Source organism: Carettochelys insculpta, chromosome 20 (genome assembly GCF_033958435.1).
Source record: "Carettochelys insculpta isolate YL-2023 chromosome 20, ASM3395843v1, whole genome shotgun sequence".
Taxonomy (NCBI): Eukaryota; Metazoa; Chordata; order Testudines; family Carettochelyidae; genus Carettochelys; species Carettochelys insculpta.
Window position 1 is genome coordinate 6,837,308 of NC_134156.1, and position 23,782 is coordinate 6,861,089.

At 46.0% G+C, this 23,782-nt stretch overlaps 1 protein-coding gene across 1 annotated transcript in view; it reads left to right on the plus strand.

Annotated features, from left to right (window-relative positions):
- The window catches only part of ST6GALNAC1 (ST6 N-acetylgalactosaminide alpha-2,6-sialyltransferase 1), a 75,782-nt gene that overhangs the window by 46,957 nt on the left and 5,043 nt on the right, over nt 1-23,782 (plus strand). The window contains exons 7-11 of the mRNA XM_075014502.1: nt 9,367-9,904; nt 16,424-16,592; nt 18,530-18,701; nt 19,340-19,475; nt 21,751-21,854. Coding sequence (XP_074870603.1) covers nt 9,367-9,904; nt 16,424-16,592; nt 18,530-18,701; nt 19,340-19,475; nt 21,751-21,854 — 1,119 coding nt within the window. The remainder of the gene's footprint in view (nt 1-9,366; nt 9,905-16,423; nt 16,593-18,529; nt 18,702-19,339; nt 19,476-21,750; nt 21,855-23,782) is intronic.

Below are 23,782 nucleotides of genomic sequence, written 5' to 3' on the forward strand. Positions count from 1 at the left end.
GCAAAACTATCCACTATGTCCTGCACATTCCTCTGAGTCACTGTCACAGGAGAAGTTTAGCAATCATCTTGTCTACCTGGATGACAACAGCCTGCACTGTAGATTTGCACACTCCAAATTGATTTCCCACTGACCAGTAGCTGTCTGGCGTTACAAACTTCCACAGAGCAATTGCCACACACTTCTCAACCATCAAAGCAAGTCTCATTCTGGTATCCCTGCACTTCAGAGTTGGAAACAGCACTTCACAGAGTTTCGTGGAAGTCGTCTTATGCATGCAGAAGTTTTGCAGCCGCTGCTGATCACCCTAGGCCTGCAAACTGATGTGATCCTACCAGTCTGAGGTATTTTTGCTAGTTCAGAATTTGCACTTCACAAAGTAAAATGCATCCAGTGCTGCCACCAGTTCTGCATTTCTCCTCTCCCAATCTTGATGTGCGTTAATGCCCCTCACCTCAATGCACTCATTATCCAGGGGCATTACGTTCAGAATATACTGCATTGTAGCATGGGAAGTCAGCAGGAAACATTGTGTCAAACATTGAAGCGTCTGTGGATCATGTTATCCTTTGTAATAGGGTGTGGCGGGCAATATAAAAGCAGTGTTAAAATTCATATGGCCATTTTTTTTTTCCATCGGGAAGTGAGGGAAATATCCCCGACTCTTTAGTTATCTTTTTTTCAACCCTAAAATGCCCAGGTTTTTTAAATGTCTCCTCATATGGATGGTGGTCTTTACCCTTAATCACTTCTGTTACCTTCTCTATGCCTTTTCCAAATCCAATATATCTTTTTTTTTCAGATAGGGTGAACAGCTCTGAATGCTGCATTCAAGATATGGGCATGCCATGACTTTACATAGAGGCAATTTGATATTTTGTATCTTAGGCTATGTCTACACTACAAAAAACTTCAAATGTATTAAAGATGACTTTTTACTGCTAGGTTTTATACAGTTGATGGTGATTGTCCACACGTTTAGAAAGTCAACATAGTGTGTCTCCATTAACTTTGCTTAGTTCGACTGTGTCAGGAGTGCATTGTGAGAACCTACCCCACAGTTTCTACAGCCCCATTGCATTCTGAGTTTCTGTTCCAGTGTTTTGTGGGGGGAAAAAATGCCACTAGTGGTTGTGCATGTCTGATGTCATCATCCCAGAGTGTATTGTCCTCACTCCCTCCCCCCACTGAAAACAACGGCCAAATGAATTTTGCACCCCTCTTCCAAAGCCTGCCCATGACACATGCCATTACAAGGGGCTAGCATGGATCTGGAGGAGCTTAGAGCTGTTCCGCCATGTTTTATGGCCACTTCAAGAAGTGTCTTGCAGCATTGTATTAGATAAAGTGAGTGAGAGGAGGAGGATGTGTACCTTGAATTGGAGCATGTTGAAGGATTAGAGATCAGGAATGCAGAACTGCTGGCTGCACTGGATACATTGCATTCAGTGGAGCACCGGTTCTGGAGCTTTGAAACCAGCACACGCTGGTGGGAGCATACCCTTCTGCAGGCATGGTACAATTAGTAGTGGCTGCAAAACTTCTGCATATGCAGGGCCACTTCCATGGAGCTTTGTGAATTGCTGTCCGCCCCCCCCGTCTTGAAGCACAGCGAAACCAAAATGAGTCCTGTTTTGACAGTTCACAAGTGAGTGGCAATTGCTCTGTGGAAGTTTGCAATGCCAGACAGCTACTGGTCAGTAGGAAATCAATTCGGAGTGGGCAGATCTACAGTGGGGGCTGTTTTGATTCAGGTAGCCAAGGCAATCAGTGCCCTTCTACTGCAAAAGACCGTGACTCTTGGAAATGTGCAGGACATAGTGGACAGCTTTTCTGCCATAGGGTTTCCTAACTGCAGTGGGGTGATAGATGGAACCCCATCCTGGGACCAGACCCCCTGGCCTCAGAGTGCATAAACGACAAGGGGTACTTCTCCTTGGTGTTGCAGGCATTGGTGGATCACAAAGGCTTTTTACTGACATCTACCTGGGATGGATGGGAAAGGCGCACAACGCACACATCTTTAGAAATTCTGATCTGTACAGAAAGCTCCATGATGGGACTTTCTTCCCAAACCAGAAAATCAAGATTGGAGCCATGGAAATGCCCATAGTGATACTGGGCAATCCTGATTACCCTCTGCTCCTTGGCTTATGAAGCCATACAAAGGCACCCTGGACCGCAGCAAGACACACTTACAGCCACAGGCTGAGCAAATGCAGAATGGCATTAGAATGTGCCTTTGGCCATTTAAAAGCCAGATTCAAGTGCCTTCTGACCCATTTGGACCTTGGTGAAACCAACATCCCCATCGTGGGGGTGGGGGCTCACTGTGTGCAGACATTTGTTAGCCTCTATTGTGCTACAGGACTGCTTGTTATTTGTGAATCTACAGACTAATGTGACTACCCCTCTGTGTGGGATCCTGTCTTGACCAAAGTATGAGCATGTGACAAGGCAAGCGTAGGCCTGGGTAAAGTCTGGTGCCATATATGCAGGCAGACAAGGCCTAAAGCAGGTGTTCAGAAATGTAGTTTCATGTGTTTAAGGAAGTTCAGTTGATTGTGACCATAAATAGTACAAAGTATCAGGCTGTGCTGGACATTCCTAATCACATAAGTTCCAATTGCTCAAAGTTTACCAGCCATAAAACTGTTATCCACAGATGAAGCCCTAGAGTCTTCTGGATCCTTTCAGACTCATGAAATCGAACACACGGCACCCTCTGAGTAATTCTTAAGAAGTAACAGCTAATTTAAACCCCATCATTTTGTACGTATAGTTGGGATTTTCATCTTTTCTATTTGCATTACTTAGCATTTCTCAACATGGAATTCCATCTGCCATTGTGTTGTCGAATCATCCAGTTTAGTGAGATTCCTTTGTAAGTCTGTGCAGTCAGCTTTGCATTTCACTTTTTGAGTAATTTTTGTATCAGCTGCAAATTTTGCCACTTCTCTGTCTACTTGTATTTCAAGATCATTTATGAATCAGTTAAACAGCTCTGGAGCACATAACCCTGGATCATACCACTATTTATTCCTACCCTTTTTTCCTATCTTTAAGTGGAGTCATCTGAGTCTTCAATTAATTGAACAATTACCTTTCAGCATCCTGTCTTTTGTGTATAAACTAACTCGCTGTCCCAGAGGCAAAACTGGGAGGAGCACAAACTCTGCTGCAGTGAAGAGCTGCATCTGGGACTCGGCATGCATTTTCAGCAGACCTCAGATATGACATTCAGGGGTTCAAACTTTAGTGGGGGCTACAGACTCTGTAGGCTTCCCCCTAAACAGCACCCCAATGACTAGTGCTAAGTAGGTGAGGATCACTGGGAGGAAGCTTGCATTGCCATTGCTGATACTGTACCTGTTCTCAAGTGGTAGGTAAATTTTCCATCTCCAGGCCAGTTAATGTGTTACTTTGCTGAGTAAATACTAAATTCACTTTACAAAAAAACAATTCCTGGTGCCTCATAATGAATTGAACTTCACGCTTGTTTATGGATCATATTGGAGCATGTTTAAAACTATGGCCTTAATTATAGAGGTCAGACTTACGATCTTGTCTAGCCCAGTGTTCCTCAGCCAGGGGTACTGGTACACTTGAAGGCACACTGAGGTCTTCCAGGGGGTACATCAACTCATTTAGATAGTTGCCTAGTTTTACATCAGGCTACATAAAAACACTAGACTAATAAAGTCAGTATAATTTAAAAGTTCATTCAGACAGTGACTTGTTTCTACTGCTTCATATGCCTTACGCTGAAATGTAAGTACAGTATTTCTATTCCAATTCATTTATTTGATAATAAGATGGTAGAGAGTCAGAACATTTTTAGAAGTGGTCTTCTGTGATATTTTTGCATGTTTTTGTAAGGAAATAAGTGGGGGGGGGGGGGCGTAACTTGGTGATATGCAAAACAACTGACTCTGAAAAGGCTACAGTAATCTGGAAAGGTTGAGTGACGTTTGTTTCAAGACCTCCGATCACCTTCAGCCCATGTTTCTCAACTGGTGGTGTGCATACCCTTAGGGGCCCACAAGAGACATCTGGGGTGGATACTTATTGTTTAAAGGGGTACTTTATTAAAAAAAAAAGGTTGAGAAACACTGGTCAAGCTATTAAGCTTTTGGGGGCAGGACCAGTCTCTTACTGTGTCTGTACAGTGCCTGGCACAACAGGAGCCTGAGCTTGGTTGGTGCTTTCAGGCACTAGTGGAATAATTTAGACATAGCTAGATCTGACCTTCACCCACACCTCAAAGCTGTTCTGAAAAACTAGGCTCTATGTGTAGCTAAGATTACCTTCTTCATTCACGCGCTTTTATTTGCTCCTGATTTTGTTTGAAACAGATGACTGAGGGGTATTTCCTTTACATTAACTATCAAGAAACACTTGCAAAGCAAAAGAAAGCTGAGGAGACTCACCTGTTTGAACAAGAGGCGTTTCTTTTCTCAGAGTGTGGCAAAGCCCACAGAACCCTCACAAAGCTGCAACCACATTGGTGTGGGAGGAAAAGTAAAGCACAATCTCCTGTTTTGGCAGAGGAAGATTAGTATACAGAATTTACTACTATCCCAGAGGGTTAGGACAGAGGGTGTGCCCCTACTGGCTAGAGATACCTGTGGAATGACGCATTCCACCTGTTCATTGTTCAATACTCCTGTAGCTAGGAAGGAGAACAGCTCCAGTGCTGCCTAAAGTGAGGCCATGCAATCTTTCTGGAGGAGATTTGCTAAGGTGCCCCAGTTGTTCCAGTGGTTCATCTTTGTAACCACCTTCCTGGTCCTCCTCTTCTCTTTTAGCTTCTTCTTCAGCTTTACCGAAAAATATCTTCCCAGGTAAGAGATCTAGCTCTTTCTAAGACAAATTATCCATCATCTGTGGAGTGTGTGCTCTTTCATCTGTCTAGCCACCAGGATGACGGGGGATGTACACATCCAAAACCAGGCACTAGAAGGTAGGATCTGGGTGATATCGGTACAAGAAAGATGAGAGGCTCTGCTGCACAATCTCATAGTTCCCACTGGCTGGTTTTTGGGCTACTCTGAGCAGCAGGTGGGGGCGGAGCAGGAAGGGAGCTGATGGCTTGTCAAGCCGGACGTGGCATGGGCCGTGGTCAGGTCTGCAGCTTGTGACTCCGGAGCCGAATGTGGCTTTTTAAGCTTCATGGCTCCCAACACTATAATTGCAAAGTTGGATTTGTTTGTTTGTTTTTTTAAAAAAAAGCCTCCTGATTATTTTTGCTAAACAGTGAAAGACTCCAAGCCCAACAATGAGCAACTCATATCTAAACAGCAAAAGATATGTGATCTTGAAACACTGGATAAGTCCCCCTTTAATATTTGCAGTGCATTGTGGATTATAATACTATATCTGCGTTTTGATTGTGTTGCTAATAAAGTCTTGATTTTGAAAAGGAAAAGGAAGCTTGCATCATTCCTGTGGTGAAGGGCAACACTCATTTTAAGAAAGGAAACTAAAATTAAATGGTTACAAAAAGTATGGCTTGACTTTATTTATTAAGGACGGTCTCGTATTCACATGTATTGTGGCTCTTGAATTATTGAGTTTTTTTACCAAATTGGAAAAAACGGCTCTTCTTGTTGTTTTGGTTGCCAAACCCTGCCCTAGGTAAACTATGACTTTGCTGTCCTCCCTCTTCAATATAAAAAAAAATGAAAAGTCTAGAATAAAATTTTACCTTTATTTACTTGGCATTCAAAATGAACAATGTACAAAGAAAAATAAATATTTTATTTATGTTTTATATTGGAACAAGGTATCTTCATTGGGATTGTACTGATACAATTATAGCAATTTTAGTTCACACATAACTTAATATAAAAAAACTTGCCTGTGTAAGCAAGGCCTGTCTGTCCCTTCAAAAGCATCAGGCAACAGTGAATTTTCTAATAAAAAAAGCTAAATATTTTAGCTTTGATTCTTTCATCTGGGCATTATCAGTGTTACCGGTGGAAATAAAGCCCTTACTGATGTATACAAAAAAGCAGTCCAGTAGCACTTTAAAGACTAACAAAATAATTTATTAGGTGATGAGCTTTCGTGGGACAGACCCACTTCTTCCCACGAAAGCTCATCCCCTAATAAATTATTTTGTTAGTCTTAAAAAAAGCAGTCCAGTAGCATTTTGAAGACTAACAAAATAATTTATTAGGGGATGAGCTTTCGTGGGAAGAAGTGGGTCTGTCCCACGAAAGCTCATCACCTAATAAATTATTTTGTTAGTCTTCAGAGTGCTACTGGACTGCTTTTTTGTTTTCATAGTGTATAGACTAGCACAGCTATCTCTCTCGGTTACTACCTTACAGATTTGTTCATTTAAAGACCTGATTACCTGGCTGTGTCTGTAAATCAGGTTGTGGTGCTTCTGAATGGATGTAATTATGCTCATGCTCAATTGGAGGCTGTTCCTGAAAATGCAGACATTTAATACCAGATATCTCAAAGTTTTCAAAAATGTAACAGCTCTAACATTTCAGGAGATTGGCTGACATTGTCTGTTGCCTGTCAAATGAGGTGTATATGAAGGCTTTGGTTTGACAAGCTAAAGGACACAGTACTGTACACTGATGTGACAAATTAAAGGATCTGGATGCATTGGAAAGGGTCCAGTGGAGGTCAACCAAAATGATAAGGAACCTGGAGCACACGACCTATGAATTGGCTCCCCAGCGCACGTGCTGTCTTTGAAGACCCTACCCTGCTCTTTCTCTGCTAACGTGGTGATCCATACATGCATGTGCATGAAATGTTACTTACCCTTTGCCTGCTGCAGGAAGGAAATTCAGTGTAACTACAACTGTTTGTAATTTGTGCTGTGGTTGTGCCAAGGAGCCTTAGTCATGGATTAAGTATCCTTGTATTAGGTGCTGTATCTTCTGCTGTATCTTTTTGGTTTATTGATTAGAATTTCCAACATCTGAATTAAAATGAAAGTGTACACAACAGCACACTTCAGAACACCAGGGAAAGCAACAAGTAGAGAAATGCCGGAAGATAATTTGCCATTTACAAAGGCAGAAAACAGTCAAGAAGATGCAGCCAAAGAAAGAAACAAATCAAGCAGGCAAAGGGCCAAGGTTGCAGATGAGAAGAGTGAGGGGCGATTTGATAGCAGGCATCAACTTCCTGAAGGAGGGTTCTAAAGAGGGTGGAAAGAGGCTGTTCTCAGTGGTGGCAGAAGGCAGAACAAGGAGCGACGGTCTCAAGTTACAGTGGGGGAGGTCTAGGTTGGGTATGAGGAAAATCTTTTTATTAGGAGGGTGGTGCAGCGCTAGAATGCACTACCTAGAGAGGTAATAGAATCTCCATCTTTAGAGATTTTTAAGTCCCAGCTTGACAAAGTCCTGGCTGGGATGATTTAGTCACTTGTGTTAGTCTGTATCTTCACAAAACAAGGTACCGACTTCTTCTGGGATGATTTAGGTGGGGTTGATCCTGCTTTGGGCAGGGGACTGGACTTGATGACCTCCTGAGGTCCCTTCCAGCCCTAGGATTCCATGATTCTGTGATTAAATATCTCGGATACAGTAACACCTCAGGGAACAATAATAACGGAGAAGTGGCTGTGTTAGTTTGTATCTTAACAAAACAAACCAGCAGTCCTGTAGCACTTTAAAGACTAACAAAATAATTTATTAGATGATGAGCTTTCATGGGGCAGACCCACGTCTTCACATCCGGAGATAGGGCTTGGCTTTCTGCTGCACTGCCATTTGCCCACTGACATGCCATTGAGCTCCTTGAACATCTGGGATGTACCCAGTCATGCCAGCACTGATGGTGAGAGCCCCGAGGATCTGTGGACGTTCACTTTATATCTGTAGATATCCATGGACCATGCCTGCGGGTAGGATATAGATATACAATTTGTATCCAAGCAAGGCTCTGCTGATTCTCCTTCAAACATGTATCTGTTCCCTGACCAGCTCAGTAGCAGTCCCTAGGCATTGCCAGTCTGCAAAGAAGCAGTGGTCAGTGTTCTCTCTCATACTGCTGTATGTTGTATACTTTGGAAATGCAGGCTGCCTTAGACAACAAGGAGCCCTGGGGCACCTTCAGACTAACAAATGTATTTGGGCATAAGCTTTTGTGGGCACAGCACCCTTTGTCGGGTGCCTGAAGTGGAAGTTTCACTTTGGCAGGGATTCATACACACAAAGAGGGTGGTAATGTGATGTTCCTGTGCAGAGGACTGGTGCTAATGAAGCTAATTCCATCAGGGTGGATGTGGCCGCACCCAACAGTTGACAAGAAGGTGAGGATGCCAAATGGGTTAAAATTACCTTTTCTAAGCTGTGTCTACACGTGCACGCTACTTCGAAGTAGCGGCACTAACTTTGAAATAGCGCCCGTCGTGGCTACACGCGTCGGGCGCTATTTTGAAGTTAACTTCGACGTTAGGCGGCGAGACGTCGAAGTCGCTAACCTCATGAGGGGATCGGAATAGCGCCCTACTTCAACGTTCAACGTCGAAGTAGGGACCGTGAAGACAATCCGCGTCCCGCAACGTCGAAATTGCCGGGTCCTCCATGGCGGCCATCAGCTGGGGGGTTGAGAGATGCTCTCTCTCCAGCCCCTGCCAGGCTCTATGGTCACCGTGGGCAGCAGCCCTTAGCCCAGGGCTTCTGGCTGCTGCTGCGGCAGCTGGGGATCCATGCTGCAGGCACAGGGTCTGCAACCAGTTGTTGGCTCTGTGTATCTTGTGTTGTTTAGTGCAACTGTGTCTGGGAGGGGTCCTTTAAGGGAGCGGCTTGCTGTTGAGTCCGCCCTGTGACCCTGTCTGCAGCTGTGCCTGGAACCCTTATTTCGATGTGTGCTACTTTGGTGTGTAGACGTTCCCTCGCAGCGCCTATTTCGATGTGGTGCCGCGCAACGTCGAAGTTGAACATCGACATTGCCAGCCCTGGAGGACGTGTAGACGTTATTCATCGAAATAGCCTATTTCGATGTTGCTACATCGAAATAAGCTATTTCAATGTTGGCTTCACGTGTAGACGTAGCCCTAGTGAGCATCAGAGAGGTAGCTGTGTTAGTCTGTAGCTTCGAGAACAACAAGTGTTGTGGCACCTTATCTGTTAGTCTATAAGGTGCCACAAGACTTTTTGCTCTGTTTTCTAGAGAGCTAATTGTTCCCAGTCACAGTTCAGACCCAGTCTGATGTTGTCATGTTTGCACAGGAATTCCAATGGAGCCCTGGTGAGGGGAATTCCTGTACTCAGCAGTGTTATCACCCATGTTGGGGGTAAGATAGCCATTGATGTGGCAAAGGGGATAGAGGGTGCTTCGTGAGGCTGAAGTCCATGAGTCTAATTGCCTTTTTTTTTTGGTTACATTTAGGCAATTTGTTTATTGTCCACGTACCAAGGAAATTCCACAAAGGAATAGCCGACAGAATGAAGCCCACCCTGTGCCTGTAGAAGGGGGTTCCTTGAATCTGGTGAACACAGCACTGGGGCCAGCCAGCAATAGGCAGAATATGGCTAAGAGGATGGCAGCAGAGGGAGGAGATGCCACGGAGGAGCAAGCAGAGGATAAGTATGTAACATCGGCATCCAGTGAGAGGCAAGCCCAGGCTAAAACAGCCCCACCAGCACCCAAGGAGAAGGAAGCCAAAGTAAAGACCTTAGCCCAAGACCAAGCAAAACCAAAACCAGCTCCAGTGTCAACTAAATCCAGTGCTCTGAGACCCGCTATAGAAGACAAGGTTCACGCCACCCCTCCAGTGCAGAACGTGGCTGTTCCCACACCCCAGAATGCCACAACTCTGGCCATGGCAGTGACAGAAAAAAGAAGGCTAAGGATCGCTGACTTCAAGTCTGAGCCTCAGTGGGATTTTGAAGACCGCTATATCTTAGACAGTTCATCTCCACAGTCGGTGAGTGATTACTGTGTGTTCTGGCCACGTATACAGCTGGATGGTCTCCTATAAATTTACCTCCTTGTAGCTTCCCATTCTGTTTTCCAAGTCACATATTTTCATGGATATTTGGTTAGGCTGTGGAATGGACAGGGAGCCACATAGGAGATGCCTCCAGCACAAATGGAGGAGGCGTGTGCAGATTGTAAGGCTGGGCAGAATTTGAGCTTTCATTCAAAACAAGAAAGTGTAAGTACTGCTAAGGGAGAGTGAGAGAGAGGAATTTACCTTAACACACCTTGCCCAGCCCAATGCTGGCCTAAATTCAGGCCAATTGTACTTATTTAGTAGGGGCATTCCTTATTTTCCTCAAAAAAGAAAAAGGAAAAAAAAAAGTTCTTCCTCTCCTCCCTCTTGTAGCCCCCCGGGAATAACGCCCTTCACCCCAATGTGTTACATGGGGAACTAATTGGGGACTAATGCCCCCCATATTTTAAAAAAATTGGCTCATGAATATGCATATCTTAAAGGTCTTCTAGTAAAATGTGTCATGTGACATTTTTAAAGTAACAGCTAAATGTGTATATTCTATTTGTGTGCAGTATCGTTCTTGTATGTGAAGTTAGAAATATCAGTTGGAAACCTATTTTATTCATACGGGTTTTTCTAGTGCAAGCCATTAGTGGTGCTTAAGGAACTTAATGGCCCTGTCAGCAAAACAATAACCTGTAAATGGTTTTGTCTTTCCTACAAGCCCAAACTGTGGTTGGTCCTACCAAGACATAGGGCCATGCCACCAAGTGCTGGAATTCATCCTGAATCTGGTATTTTTCCATGGGGGTGGGGAAGGTTAAACGAAAGGTTCCCACCCTGGGGAAATTCTATTTGAAGGAATGGGAAGCAATCAGTGTTCGCTTCAGCTGGACTTTGAACCTATCTTCTCTCGCGCAGAGGATACAGAATTGGCTGTTCGAACCAAGCCAATAAAAGATTAACTCTGGCTTGTGAAGAATTGCATCTGAGCTAAGTCTGGGGCGAGACTTATGATCTCTCTTAGGGTGTGTCTACACTAGCCCAGAAAAAGTGGTCAGCTTACAGGGAACACTGCATGAGAGCTGCAGAAGATATTGAGCGACATAAATTTTGCTGGCATATGTGGTAGTGCATACATTGGTATAACTGTGCTGTTGTGTGGTTTATACTGTAGACCTGGCCTGACATTCTTATAGAGATGGTATAAAGGTAGTGATTATGCATTTGTGTGGTGTCATGTTTCTCAAAGTTCCCAGCCTCTGAGTCCCCTTGGTACCTCCAGTGACAGAGAGGCTTTGCTCCCTGATGTCACCAGCCTGTTAGCCACCAAACACTCTCTTCTTGGTTATGCCAGCCCTTTTGTTGCCTTGCAGGTTAACGATATGTTTGCCCCTTTCCCCAAGCCCCTTTGGAGCATTCACCTGTGTAAGCCTCTGATCCACTGGTCACTCACAAAAACATTGTGTCTGCTGTTGGCAGAGGAAGAGTGCACATATCAACTTGTCGGATACAGGATCAGCTCTGCTTAATATTGCAGCACTGAGAGATATTCATTGTGAAAACAAGGATATGTCTATTACCAAAGATTCAGGAGATGGTAAGGATAAGGGAAACAAAAGTTTTTACGAAACAAAATCAGAGACTGAACTTAACAGACAAACCTCCTGTCTGAAGAAGTCTTACCTTACCCAGTTTCCAATGATACTTCCAACCAAATTCAGTTGTGAGCCCATTCTCATTAATGTAAATGCACTGCCCATTTACTTCCTAAGTGCAGAATGATGAGGTGTCTTTTTAGTTTTCCAAATGAAGTTCACTGAACCTTTGCAGTGTCTCTCCATATAAATGCCTCACCCCAGATGGGGAGTTTCAATCTGTTAATTCCTTTCTGGATGTCTTACAATCTTTCACTGGCATTCTGCATAGACAGGTAACAGGAGAGCCACTGTGACTGAAACAATACTGTATTTGCTTTACTTTAGAGAGAGACTGGTGAGAAAATATCCCTTATCTAACAAAAAAACCTGTTTCTCAGTTCTGCCTTGATCCAGCCTTCAAAACATATTTTCAAAATATATACATAGCTCTACATAGTATCTGTATCTGCGTTTCACAAAGACATGGTCCTTTGACGTTCTATGGTGAGCTAGCACGTACCTGTCAGAATCAGGACACTCCTGTAACTCGGCTTGCCAGTTCTTATTAACAGGTTCTTTGGTCGCACATGGGTCTCCAAATTAACGTATTAACTTTGTCCCCATAGAAATCATGTTGTCTGCTGCTCCAGTTCAGCCACCTGTGGGGTGAAGAGCAGCAGATTGCAGACATGCACCCGGAAACACTGGTTGGCAGTTTATACCAGGAAGTTAAGGGTACCCTATTCTGCTAAAACTACACAGAATGTCACTAGTCAGAGCATAATTTCTCTTGTTGGGTTTTGGCTAGCACCTAGGGGCTGATGCCACCAGAGCCTTGCAAATAGTAGCAGGGGGTCATTAATGAACACGTGTCAGGGTCTCAAGTTTTACATCTCACTAAAAAAAAATGGCTCATCAGCCCCTAAGGGTGAATAGATTCAGTTAATGTGTGTCAGGAAAGGAGCAGAACCTGCTACTAGCTTTCCATCTTCTTCTGCGCATCTTGATTCTCTTGGTTTTCCCCTAAGTCTCCCACCAACCTACCAGGCTATGCGGGCCCTTTGTGAATTCTTGGAGCTATAACAAGTGTCAAGCCTAGAGTTGTGCAGTGCAGCTACTGGCAGAGACCAAACCGCATTTCACCTTGTGCAGCATTTTGCTGTTGATACAGTAGCTGTATGGACAAGCAACAGACAGGTCAGAGCATCACTCACTGTTCCCTTCACCACATTCGTTTAGAAAAAGCAAATAAAAGCATGCGTCTTTGTTGGCGTAACATTTGTCACCTGGTAATCATAAGAGACAGGACATTGGCAGCGCTTGCACAAAGAACACAGTGTTTCCTCTGTTGGTGAAGTCCCGTCCCGTGGGGTTTTGCTATCTGTCCTTCCTGCTTCTCCATTGCTGGCTCGGTGGGTTCCAGAATGCCATACAGGGCTCTGCCAGACCATTTGTCCTCATTTGCAGTTTTCAGGGCTATTCAAGAAACCCACCTGTGCCCAATTCATTTTCTTCCTGTGTTTGTTCCTGTGATGCTTGAGTAACAGACTTGCTTTCTCAGAGACTGTGGCTGGTCCATGCACAGGTCATAGAATCATAGAACACTAGAACTGGAAGGGACCTCAAGAGGTCATCGAGTCCAGTCCCCTGCCTTCTCAGCAGGACCAATCACTGTCTAGAGTGTCTAGACCATCCCTGATAGGTGTCTGTCTAACCTGCTCTTAAACATGTCCAGTGATGAAGATTCTACAACCTCCCTCAGCAATTTAGTCCAGTGTTTAACTGCCCTCACCGTGAGGAAGTTTTTCCTCATGTCCAACCTAAACCTCCCTTGCCCATTGCTCCTTGTCCTAATGGGACAAGAAGATGGGAACATGTATCTCCAGCCAGCCTGTGGGTTAGGGACACACACATTCCCCTTGTCATTTGTTGACCGGCCACTGGGTGGGAGATTCTTTACCCTCTCCTTCTGCTCCTCTGCCCCCTCACCCTGTAAGCTTTCCAAATAATACTTGTATCATTCACAGTCAGGGATACATCACAATGATTTCCCTGCATGTCCAAAAAGTGCTGATTATGAATGCAAGAAGGATTTGTGTAACTGTCCTATTAAGGAAGCTTTAACTAGCGCACTGCCTGCTGCACAGTTTCATTAATCTTCCAGTCAATGCCATGGGCTCAGAAATCAACCCATTTTGTGCTGCAGTGAGCCTTGACTAAGTCACAAAGCTGCAGCAATTTGGAGCTGCACAGAAACTTGGGACTTAAAGCCAACCGGCTGCATGAAGAAGCTAGATTTTGGGAAGTTTTGTCTTCCCAATCCATGCTCACTTTGTTGCGTGCAGCCTCGGGGTGGATGCAGCTCATGGGATTTGCTACAATGCAGACTCCCGAGTCCACATAAGATCAGGGCTCTCAGGCTACGTCTACACGTGCAGCCAACATCGAAATAGCTTATTTCGATGTTGCGACATCGAAATAGTCTATTTCGATGAATAACGTCTACACGTCCTCCAGGGCCAGCAACGTCGATGTTCAACTTCGACGTTGCTCAGCCCAACATCGAAATAGGCGGAGCGAGGGAACGTCTACACGTCAAAGTAGTACACATCGAAATAGGGATGCCAGGCACAGCTGCAGACAGGGTCACAGGGCGGACTCAACAGCAAGCCGCTCCCTTAAAGGGCCCCTCCCAGACACACTTGCACTAAACAACACAAGATACACAGAGCTGACAACTGGTTGCAGACCCTGTGCCTGCAGCATAGATCCCGAGCTGCTGCAGAAGCAGCCAGAAGCCCTGGGCTAAGGGCTGCTGCCCACGGTGACCATAGAGCCCCGCAGGGGCTGAAGAGAGAGCATCTCTCAACCCCCCAGCTGATGGCCGCCATGGAGGACCCAGCAATTTCGACGTTGCGGGACGCAGATCGTCTACACGGTCCCTACTTCGACGTTGAACGTCGAAGTAGGGCGCTATTCCTATCTCCTCATGAGGTTAGCGACTTCGACGTCTCGCCGCCTAACGTCGAAGTTAACTTCGAAATAGCGCCCGACGCGTGTAGATGCGACGGGCGCTATTTCGAAGTTGGTGCCGCTACTTCGAAGTAGCGTGCACGTGTAGACGCAGCTTCAGAGTATCTCTGCATCACAAAATAAGGTCAGATTTCTTTAGGTCAACCTTTAGTGGCTGATTTACAAAGTTGAAGGTGCAGAGCCTCCCTAGGCACATGCGTTCGATCGATGGGGTGCGTCCCCACTACCATAGCTACCTTCAGTTCTAACAGCAATGCACTGTGTAGTCATCCACCTTTCCTGCCATCCCTTTGAATTCTGGGTTAGGATCCCAGTGCCCAATAGGACAAAAACCTGGTGTGGGTACAGGCTATCAGCCTTCCGTGATGCACTTATCTCCTCCTTCCCTCCCTGCTTGAAGAAACAGGAAACAACCCTTTCATGCAAGCATGGACTTACTCAGTGGCACAAGGCTGTGGCAAGCATTACAAACACCTCACACATTACTCTTTCACCCTGAAAGAACTGGGCTTGTTTAGTCTGGAAAAGAGAAGATTGAGGGGGGACATGATAGCGGTTTTCAGATATCTAAAAGGGTGTCATAAGGAGGAGGGAGAAAACTTGTTCTTCTTGGCCTCTGAGGATCGAACAAGAGGCAATGGGCTTAAACAGCAGCAAGGGAGATTTAGGTTGGACATTAGGAAAAAGTTCCTCACTGTCAGGGTGGTCAAACACTGGAATAAATTCCCTGGGAGTTTGTGGAGTCTCCATCTCTGGAGATATTTAAGAACAGGTTAGATAAGCGTCTATCAGGGATGGTCTAGACAGTACTTGGTCCTGCCATGAGGGCAGGGGGCTGGACTCAATGACCTCTCAAGGTCCCTTCCAGTCCTAGCATTCTACGATTCTATGATTATGCTGAGGTTTGTCCACACCCTAGTCAGGAGATGCCAGTGAGAGGGAGGATGTGAGGAGACCACAAAAAGACATGTCTGAAACCATTGATTGGAGTAACTGACAGATGCTGGGAGCAGTCAGGCATGTTGACACAGTGGCATGCTGATTCTGGTCCTGGGAAGCAAGCGCAGCTTAATGGGGCTACATAATCGGAGCAGAAAGGGCTGGCTTGCACATTGCATGTGATGCAGGCTTCTGGCAGAGCAGAGCGGCAAACAGCCCTGGAGATAGCTTGTGCTCGAGATCAGCTCAGCCACAACTTCTCTCTGCTGAAACTGATGGAGGAAAATCAAGCTGACCAGTGGCAGGTTTCCATTACTAATGCAGGCGAACAGCAGTCTCCCGGTGTGTCAAGGCCGGCAGAAGCAGGAGCACGCAGAAGAGATGGCTGCTTATGCCTTTGAAGTTTAAAATGGTTAAATGCAGCCCTGGCTGTGCAGCGTCTGCACCATGAGGGGAGATGCAGAATGCACGGAGGCGTGTACCCAGTGGCAGCGGCCATAAGCACCACGGTGACTGACAGAGAGGCTGGGGGCGTGTGGCCACAAGAAAAGGAGGCACGGTTAGGGCCTGGCAGATGTACACATTGAGAGCTGATGCAAGGTGATGATCTCTTGTGCCTGGCATGAGCTGTGTCAAGAAGCATAAGGTCTCATTCAGGGCAGGGGGCAGCAAGCTCCGTCAGCAAGGCCTGGTCAGCCACTGCATTGTGAATCTATACAGGCATTTTTCTGAGGCGAGAGCAAGTACCCCAGAGTGGGTATTCTGTGCCCTGGCTGTCCGGAAGGGCATGGCTCTTGGCTGCTGCAGCTTAAAGGCCTTGGGCTCACTCCCTGCTATGGCAGCTGTCACACAAGCCCTGTCTGCTTCCTTCCAGCTCTGTCTTCTGTGTTTCCAGGGCTGCCCCCATTCGGTGAGGGCCCAGGCCTCCAAGTCGGACTGGCTGAGGGATCTTTTCCTGCCCAACATCACGCTTTTCATTGACAGGAGGCACTTCAGCCACAGCGAGTGGGAACGCCTGGAGCATTTCAAACCACCGTTTGGCTTTATGGAGCTGAATTACTCATGTGAGTTCACAAGGTGGGTGGTGGGGTGGGCTGGACTGGGTCCCTGCTCCCTCTGGGATGCTCATAGGTAGGGTGATCATTCATCCCGTTTTGGGCAGGACAGTCCCGTATTTCAGGTGCCAGGAAGGCGTCCAGATTTATTTTAACAAAGGGGCTAATTGCCCCATATTTGCATAGCTGCTGCAAGCTGGGAGCACACGGGCTCAGCTGCCACTCGGTTCCTGGGTCCCCACAGCTTGGGGAAGCTGGACCGGCGTGGCTGCAACTGGCTCCTGGCTCCCTGCGACTCGTGGGAGCTGGGAGTGGCAATAGCACAGCTGCTGCTCAGCTCCCTGCAACTCAGAGGAGCTGGGAGCCAGATCCACATGGCTGCGACTGGTGCCTGGCTCCCTATGGCTGGGGGAGCCGGGAGGAGCACCAACAGTTTGCCATCCCTTTCCCAGCTCCCTGCAGCATGACTCTCTGCCTGACTCAGGGTGACCATCTCTCCCATTTTGGTCGGGTCACTCCCCTCCCCAACCCTGGTGTCCTGTATTTAGCGTAGGGGAACATGGTCACCCTACCCTGGGGATACCTTCTCCTCACTCCAAATACCGGGACAGAGCTCCCAAAGTAGGACACACCCTTAATGTGCAACCGTTGGTTCCTCCTGCTGGGAAAAGTGGGTCTCTTCTACTTCTTTGTTAGTACCTTCAGCAAGCTGGCCTCCATCAGTCCTTGCCAGGCATGGTTGTCCCTGAAAATCCATGCGTGGTTCCTGGCGTGATCCATCTCTGAGTCTCTGCTCTAGCCACCCAAAAGGCTGCAGCAGAGATCACTGTTTCAATTCAAGTCTCAAACTTCCTTCCCATTGACTCTTTGGCTCCCTGCCAGCACTCCCTAGGGGGTCTTTGGGACCCATTGTCTCTGAGTTTAAGTTTTTACTGGCAAGCATAGCTACCTCTCCCTGTAGCTTAGAGTCATCTGCAAACTTGCTGAGGGTGCAAACCAGCCCATCATCCAGATCAGGAATGAAGATGTTGAACAAAACCAGCCCAGGACTGACCCCTGGGGCACTCTGCTTGATACTGGCTGCCAACTAGACAATGAGCCACTGATCGCTACCCATTGAAGCTGATGATCTAGCCAGGTTTCTGTTCACTGTACAGTCCATTCATCCAATCCATATTTCTGTAACTTGCTGACAAGACTACTATGGCCGTGTCTACACTAGCCCCCTCCTTTCAGAGGGGGCACAATAAAGAGAGATTTTGGAAGATGCTAATGAGGCACTGCATGTTCATGGCAGTGCCTCATTAGCATAATGGTGTCTGCGCACAACTTGAAAGTGCTGCTTTCGAAACGCACGCCACCTGTGTAGCGTTGAAAGGAACCCCTGACTTCGAAAGCCCCTTCGTCCCAAAACCAAATAGGAGGAAGGGGCTTTCAAAGTCAAGGAGTCCTTTTGAAAGGCCCCCAGCTACATGGGCAGCATGCGTTTCGAAAGGGTTACTTACAAATCACACGCAGCTGCCGTTATGCTAATGGAGCACTGAATATTCATGGCAGTGCCTCATTAGCCTCTACTGAAATCCCTCATTAACATGCCCCCTCTGAAAAGAGGGTACTCGCGTAAACACGGCCTATTGGAGACCATAGCAAATGCTTTGCTAAAGTCAAGATACATCGTGCTTTGGGCCATAAACTGAGAGCCAGTTGAGGTCAGGAAGGGATTTCTCTCCATGGTGTATTGTTGCATTCCAAAAGAGAGGGAGATGTTACCTCTGGAGCATCCCATGTGGCCACAGTCAGAGACAGGATAAAAAAAACTAGATGACCCTCAGGCTGAGAGTCACATATGGCACTTTCCCTCCTTTTCCCTCCCAGCCCCAAAGTGCTCTAAAAATGCACCATTCACTCAGCTTCCTTGATGGAAAACCACTCTGTCTGTGTTTCAGTGGTGAAGGAAGTCCTAACAATGCTGCCACCCAACCCACATCAGCAGGTCCTCCTTGCCAACACCAGCAGGCAGAGGCCAACCTGTATCAGCTGTGCTGTGGTGGGGAATGCGGGGATACTAAATAACTCTGGAATGGGCCAGGAGATCGACTCCCATGACTATGTGTTCCGGTAAGAGGTGCAGTTTGGTGTTACTTTCTGTTCTCCCTTATGCAATCTTCTCTATGCCCCTGCCCCCAAATAATGTGTGTGCATTCCTCACTCCTCTCTCCAGACAGCCTTGTGCTCCCGCTACAAAATGATCCCACATAAAACTCCAGAGCCATGTTTTAACCATGTTTCCAAGTCATTGCTACCGGCCTGCAAAATCCAAGGCTAAATAATCTTTGTGTTCAACCTTATTCAAACCTCTGTGGCCTTCAGTTCAGGCTGGAAATCTCATAAGGACAAGCTTTCTTGCATTATTCCCTGGTCATCTTAATTCTGGCTGGGACCAAAACCACAGCTGCGTCTGTGGTACTTTGTGCTTTCTAGCATCATGCTGGGACTCAGGAGTGTGGAGATTACAAATGAAAACTGAGGTAAGAATCTGAACCGAAGTGGGAACAGCACATTTCTGAGCCTTCAACAAGGTTCTGCCTGGATTCATTCCCTGCTGTGGCTATTCACCTGAGAGCTGGCTCAGTTCCACGCTAGTTTTGGCTCAAGGTTAAAACAGTTCAGTCAGCGCTGCTGTGAATGCCAGGCCAGCGACTAAAGCTAACCAATGTGCTGCTGACTTTGCAATTCTGTTTGATTTCTGGGTTCAGGGTGAGCGGGGCCGTGATCAAAGGTTATGAAAAAGACGTGGGAACAAAAACGTCCTTCTATGGATTCACCGCCTTCTCATTGGTGGCCTCTCTTACGACACTGGGAAGCAAATTCAGCAAGATCCCAATGGGAAAAGTAAGTCAGGCACATGATGTGTGTACACATGCCTTCAGCAAGGTCTTGCTTTGCCTCTTACCCTCATTTCTGATTCTGACCTATGTGAAAGGCAACAGGGCAGAAGTAGCTTCTCAGGTCACAGCAGAGGTAGCCAGGTTGGGACACTCGGGTCTGTAAACTCCCATTAGCTCAGTCAAACATCCAGATGAGCAGAGCACATCTGAGCTGTAGCCAAGTAGCTGTGACCAAATTGGTGATGCACTAACCCATCTTAGATACTAGGGCCCAGACCCTCAAAGGTATTTAGGCCTCGAACTCCTACTGAGTTAGGCACTGTGGAGGAGCTGGGGTGTATCCCATGGTTCTGAACACTGCACTGAGCTGCGTCACTCGAGGAATTGCTCTGAAGTGTGCTGTGGAAGAAGTTCTCTGTCCTTCCTAGGCAGCAGTGCTCATCTGTTTTTGAGAGAGTTTGTACTGGTGTTTTGGTTTTTATAATAAATCTAGTGACTTTGACAACGAATAGTTATTTTGAAAGGAAAACTGGAAATGTTCCACTTTGAAAATGTTGAAACAAAATGGGCTGACTCTTTTCTATTTTTTTTTTCTTCTTGGTCAAAAACTATTTGTCAGTTTGGGTTCCATTCTTGAATAATTTTGGTTGCCCCCAGCTTTCATTCTTCACAAATAAACTATTTCTCTGAAAAGGTTTGGCCAGTTGTGGTCACAATGACACCTCTGCCCTGTCGATCGGGCTAAAAGAGAGGACAAGGCTAGGGATGGCGGGGGCTTCCGGTTTGAAAAGAGGTCCTGTTCAGAAAAAAGGTGAAAATTACTGAGCTAATGATTGTCTGTCTGTAAAAAAGCAGTCAAGTAGCACTTTAAAGACTAACAAAATAATTTATTAGGTGAGCTTTCGTGGCTTTTATTTTGTTAGTCTTTAAAGTGCTACTTGACTGCTTTTTTGTTTTGGTAGTATATAGACTAGCACGCTCCCTCTCTGTCTGTCTGTAGTTATAGATCAGACCTAATCTGTCTTTTCCCTTTTTCTTACCCACCTCTTTCTTTGGATCTACGTCTTGCTATGACATAGCAATCTATGACACTGTGGTGCAAGGGCTCAGACCTGTGGCAATCATCATCACCCTGACACAAACAGCTGTGTCTTTTCCTGTTCTTTACAAGTGAATACACCTAGGCTGCCTAACCTTTTGCTGTTCAGTAACAGAGCGGTGGCTGTGTTAGTCTGTATTCTAACAAAACAAAACAAAACCAGCAGTTATATAGCACTTTAAAGACTAACAAAATGGTTTATTAGGTGGTGAGCTTTCATGGGACAAACCCACTTTAACACAGCCACCTCTCTATTACTATTCAACATGCAAGGCACTACATTTAGCTCTTTGGAATGGAGATCCATCAACTATATGAAAAGATATAGATATGAAGAAGTGGGTCTGTCCCACGAAAGCTCATCCCCTAATAAATCATTTTGTTAGTCTTTAAAGTGCTAAATGACTGCTGTCTTGTTTTGCTGTTCAGTTACTTCCCTGTCTTGTTTGCAAGGGATATAATTAGCAATAACTATCATCACAGGACCTCACATCAACCATACCATCAGGGGCTCCTTTACCTGCACAGCTATTAATATAATACATGCCATTGTGCCAGCAATGCCCCACTGCAATTTACATTAGCGCAACTGGACAGTCTCTACATAAAAGAATAAATGGACATAAATCGGACATCAGGAACGGCAACATACACAAACCTGTAAGAGAACATTTCAACCTCCCTGGACAGTCAGTAACAGATTTAACAGTAGTAGTCCTGCAACAACAACAACAACAACAAAATTAAAAAAAAATCAAATGGAGAGAGAAATCTCTGAGCTGCAATTCATTTGAAAATTTGACTCCATCAACCAGGGATTAAACAGAAACTGGGCGTGGTTGACCCCTTACAAAAGTAGTTTCTCTTCTCTGAAAGTTCACACCTCCACATTAGAATCTGACAATGGGCCACATCCCCCCGACTGTTCTGGCTTGTTTTTTCTCCTCTCATGATGTGTACTACTGATAATGGGCCATTTCCACCCTGACTGGACAGACCTTGTCTGCTCTAGCCCTCCCTTTTACTGGGAAAGCTGATGCTCCAAAATATCTGTTAGTCTATAAGGTGCCACAGGACTGCTTGTTGTTCCCAGTGAGTCTGGTCTTTTGTTTGCTATTCATTTTTAATGCCTATCTCAAGCTAATGTCAGCCGCTAACTCTTCCTTGCTGTGTTTTCTAGGATATCAAGTACCTTCATTTCCTGGAAGGTGGTAGAGATTTTGAGTGGCTGAAGGCTCTCCTGCTGAACAAGGAAGTCAGGAAGGGATTTTTGGACCAGTACGGGTAAATCAGGCTGCCGCATACCCTGTCCTTTAACAGGGGAACTCTCTTCCACCTCCCTCACTGCCCATTGTACAGAACTGTGTGAAGCCCCAGCAAAGATTATTTAAAATGAAAGCCCCCCAGATTGCAGGCAGCAGGTGCTCGGATGAGAGCACTTGCGGTCGCAACGCCTATGGCACTTTTCATGGGAGAAGGCAATCCATATGTCAGAGTTCTGGTTAAATACCAGTGGGAGCAATTGTGTGCTGCTAGTCTAAATCTAAGCAAATACAGTAATCCCTCTAGAGGCGTGCATTTTGCATTTACACAAGAGAGGTTTTGGGGGATGGGTCAGTGCCATGGGGGTCGGAGGGAGACCTGCAGCCCCATGGCTGGAAGCCAGCAGAGCCAGTTGTGGTGTCCCTGCTTGGGGGTGGGGAGACCCGCAGCGGGAAGAACCTGTGTCCCTGGCCGGGGTGTGAGGAGCCCTGCGACTGGGAAGCCGCTGAGCTCCCAGTCCCACCCCCAGAGGCAGCCCCAGATGAGGCTTCCACTTCGTTCCCCTCTCCTCTGCTTGCAGGACCCAGGATATTGACTAGCCATGAGCTGGTCAGTTTCCCGGTCCCGCAAGTGGCAGGGAGACTGAAACCAGGCTGCCTCCTGGTTCCCAGATCCCTGCAGCCCACTAGGGCTGGTCAGTTTCCTGGCTCCTACAACCCAGGGGAGCCAGGAACCAGGGGGTAGCCTGGTTCCCTTCCCCCATCGACTTGCGTGACAATTCGTTACTCTGTGGTTGCTGGAATGCAACCCCCACATAATTTGAGGGTTTACTGTAGTCCCTTTGTAATTTCATTTGGGGGAGGTCAGACTTCCCAACTGCTCCTTATCTTGTGTATTACTGCAGGGATGGCTATCACATGGCACCAGGGAAGTGGCTGCTGCTCAGTGATAGGTGTCTGAATGCTTCAGTCTGTACAGTGGTAGCTTGTAAAATGGTTTATGATTCTCATGAATGCTGATCAGAGCTGGGCAAAATTTTTCAACTGAAATTTTTTCTGACAGAAACACATTTTGAGTCAAATCAATCGAAATATTTCACAAGTTGGAGTACATTGTAGCAAATTGTTTTAGTTGAGAAAAACCGAAAAAAGGAAACATCTGAAAAACTGGAAATATTTAGTTTTAGGTTTTTTGACAATTTTCAAAATGAAGCGTTTTGACTTTTTGGTTTGAATTACCCTTTTACTATATGCATTTATTTATCTGAATACAAAAGTGTGAGCCGATGCCCAGGTGCCAGCTAAGGGTCTGGTGGGGCAAAGGGGGTGATGCCACACCAGCAGCTATGCTAAGCAGCCAGGGCAGGCTGGGTTCTTTGGTTTGTGTTTAGTTCGGGTACAGCAGCAAGAGGATAATTACACTTAGAGAGGCTTTAACAGTTACTTTTTATTTATACAAAGATGGAAACAATTTAACTAAGACAAGTGATCAAAGTACCACAATTGTGAATTTTTGTTTATAACTTTACTAACAGTTAATAGGAAACCGCTGGCAGCGATTTTACAACAGCAGCGGCTGCCGCGTGTAAAAGGGGGTTTTAAACTGACCGCTCAATTTATGAATGAAACCACGATGGCCGCCGAGTGAGTGACAGGAGAATGATTTTTCTTGTGGTTACTAATGTTCACAGAAGGTCATTGCTGACTGCAGCTCGCCAGTTCAGGTAAGGCGAGGACCCCCGGTGGTCTGACAGGCAAGATAATGATTTTCTACAGGTCTATGTAAAAAGACAGTGGAGGATCGCACTGTTCTCATATATCAAAGGGGTAAACGCGTTTTAAAGATAAGATAAGGGCTTCCCGCGGTTTGAGTGACAGGCTAATGCTTTTTAGCAGTTTATAGCCCAAAACAGTTAGTACTCGCGGTTTTTAAAGGGGAAACAACACAAT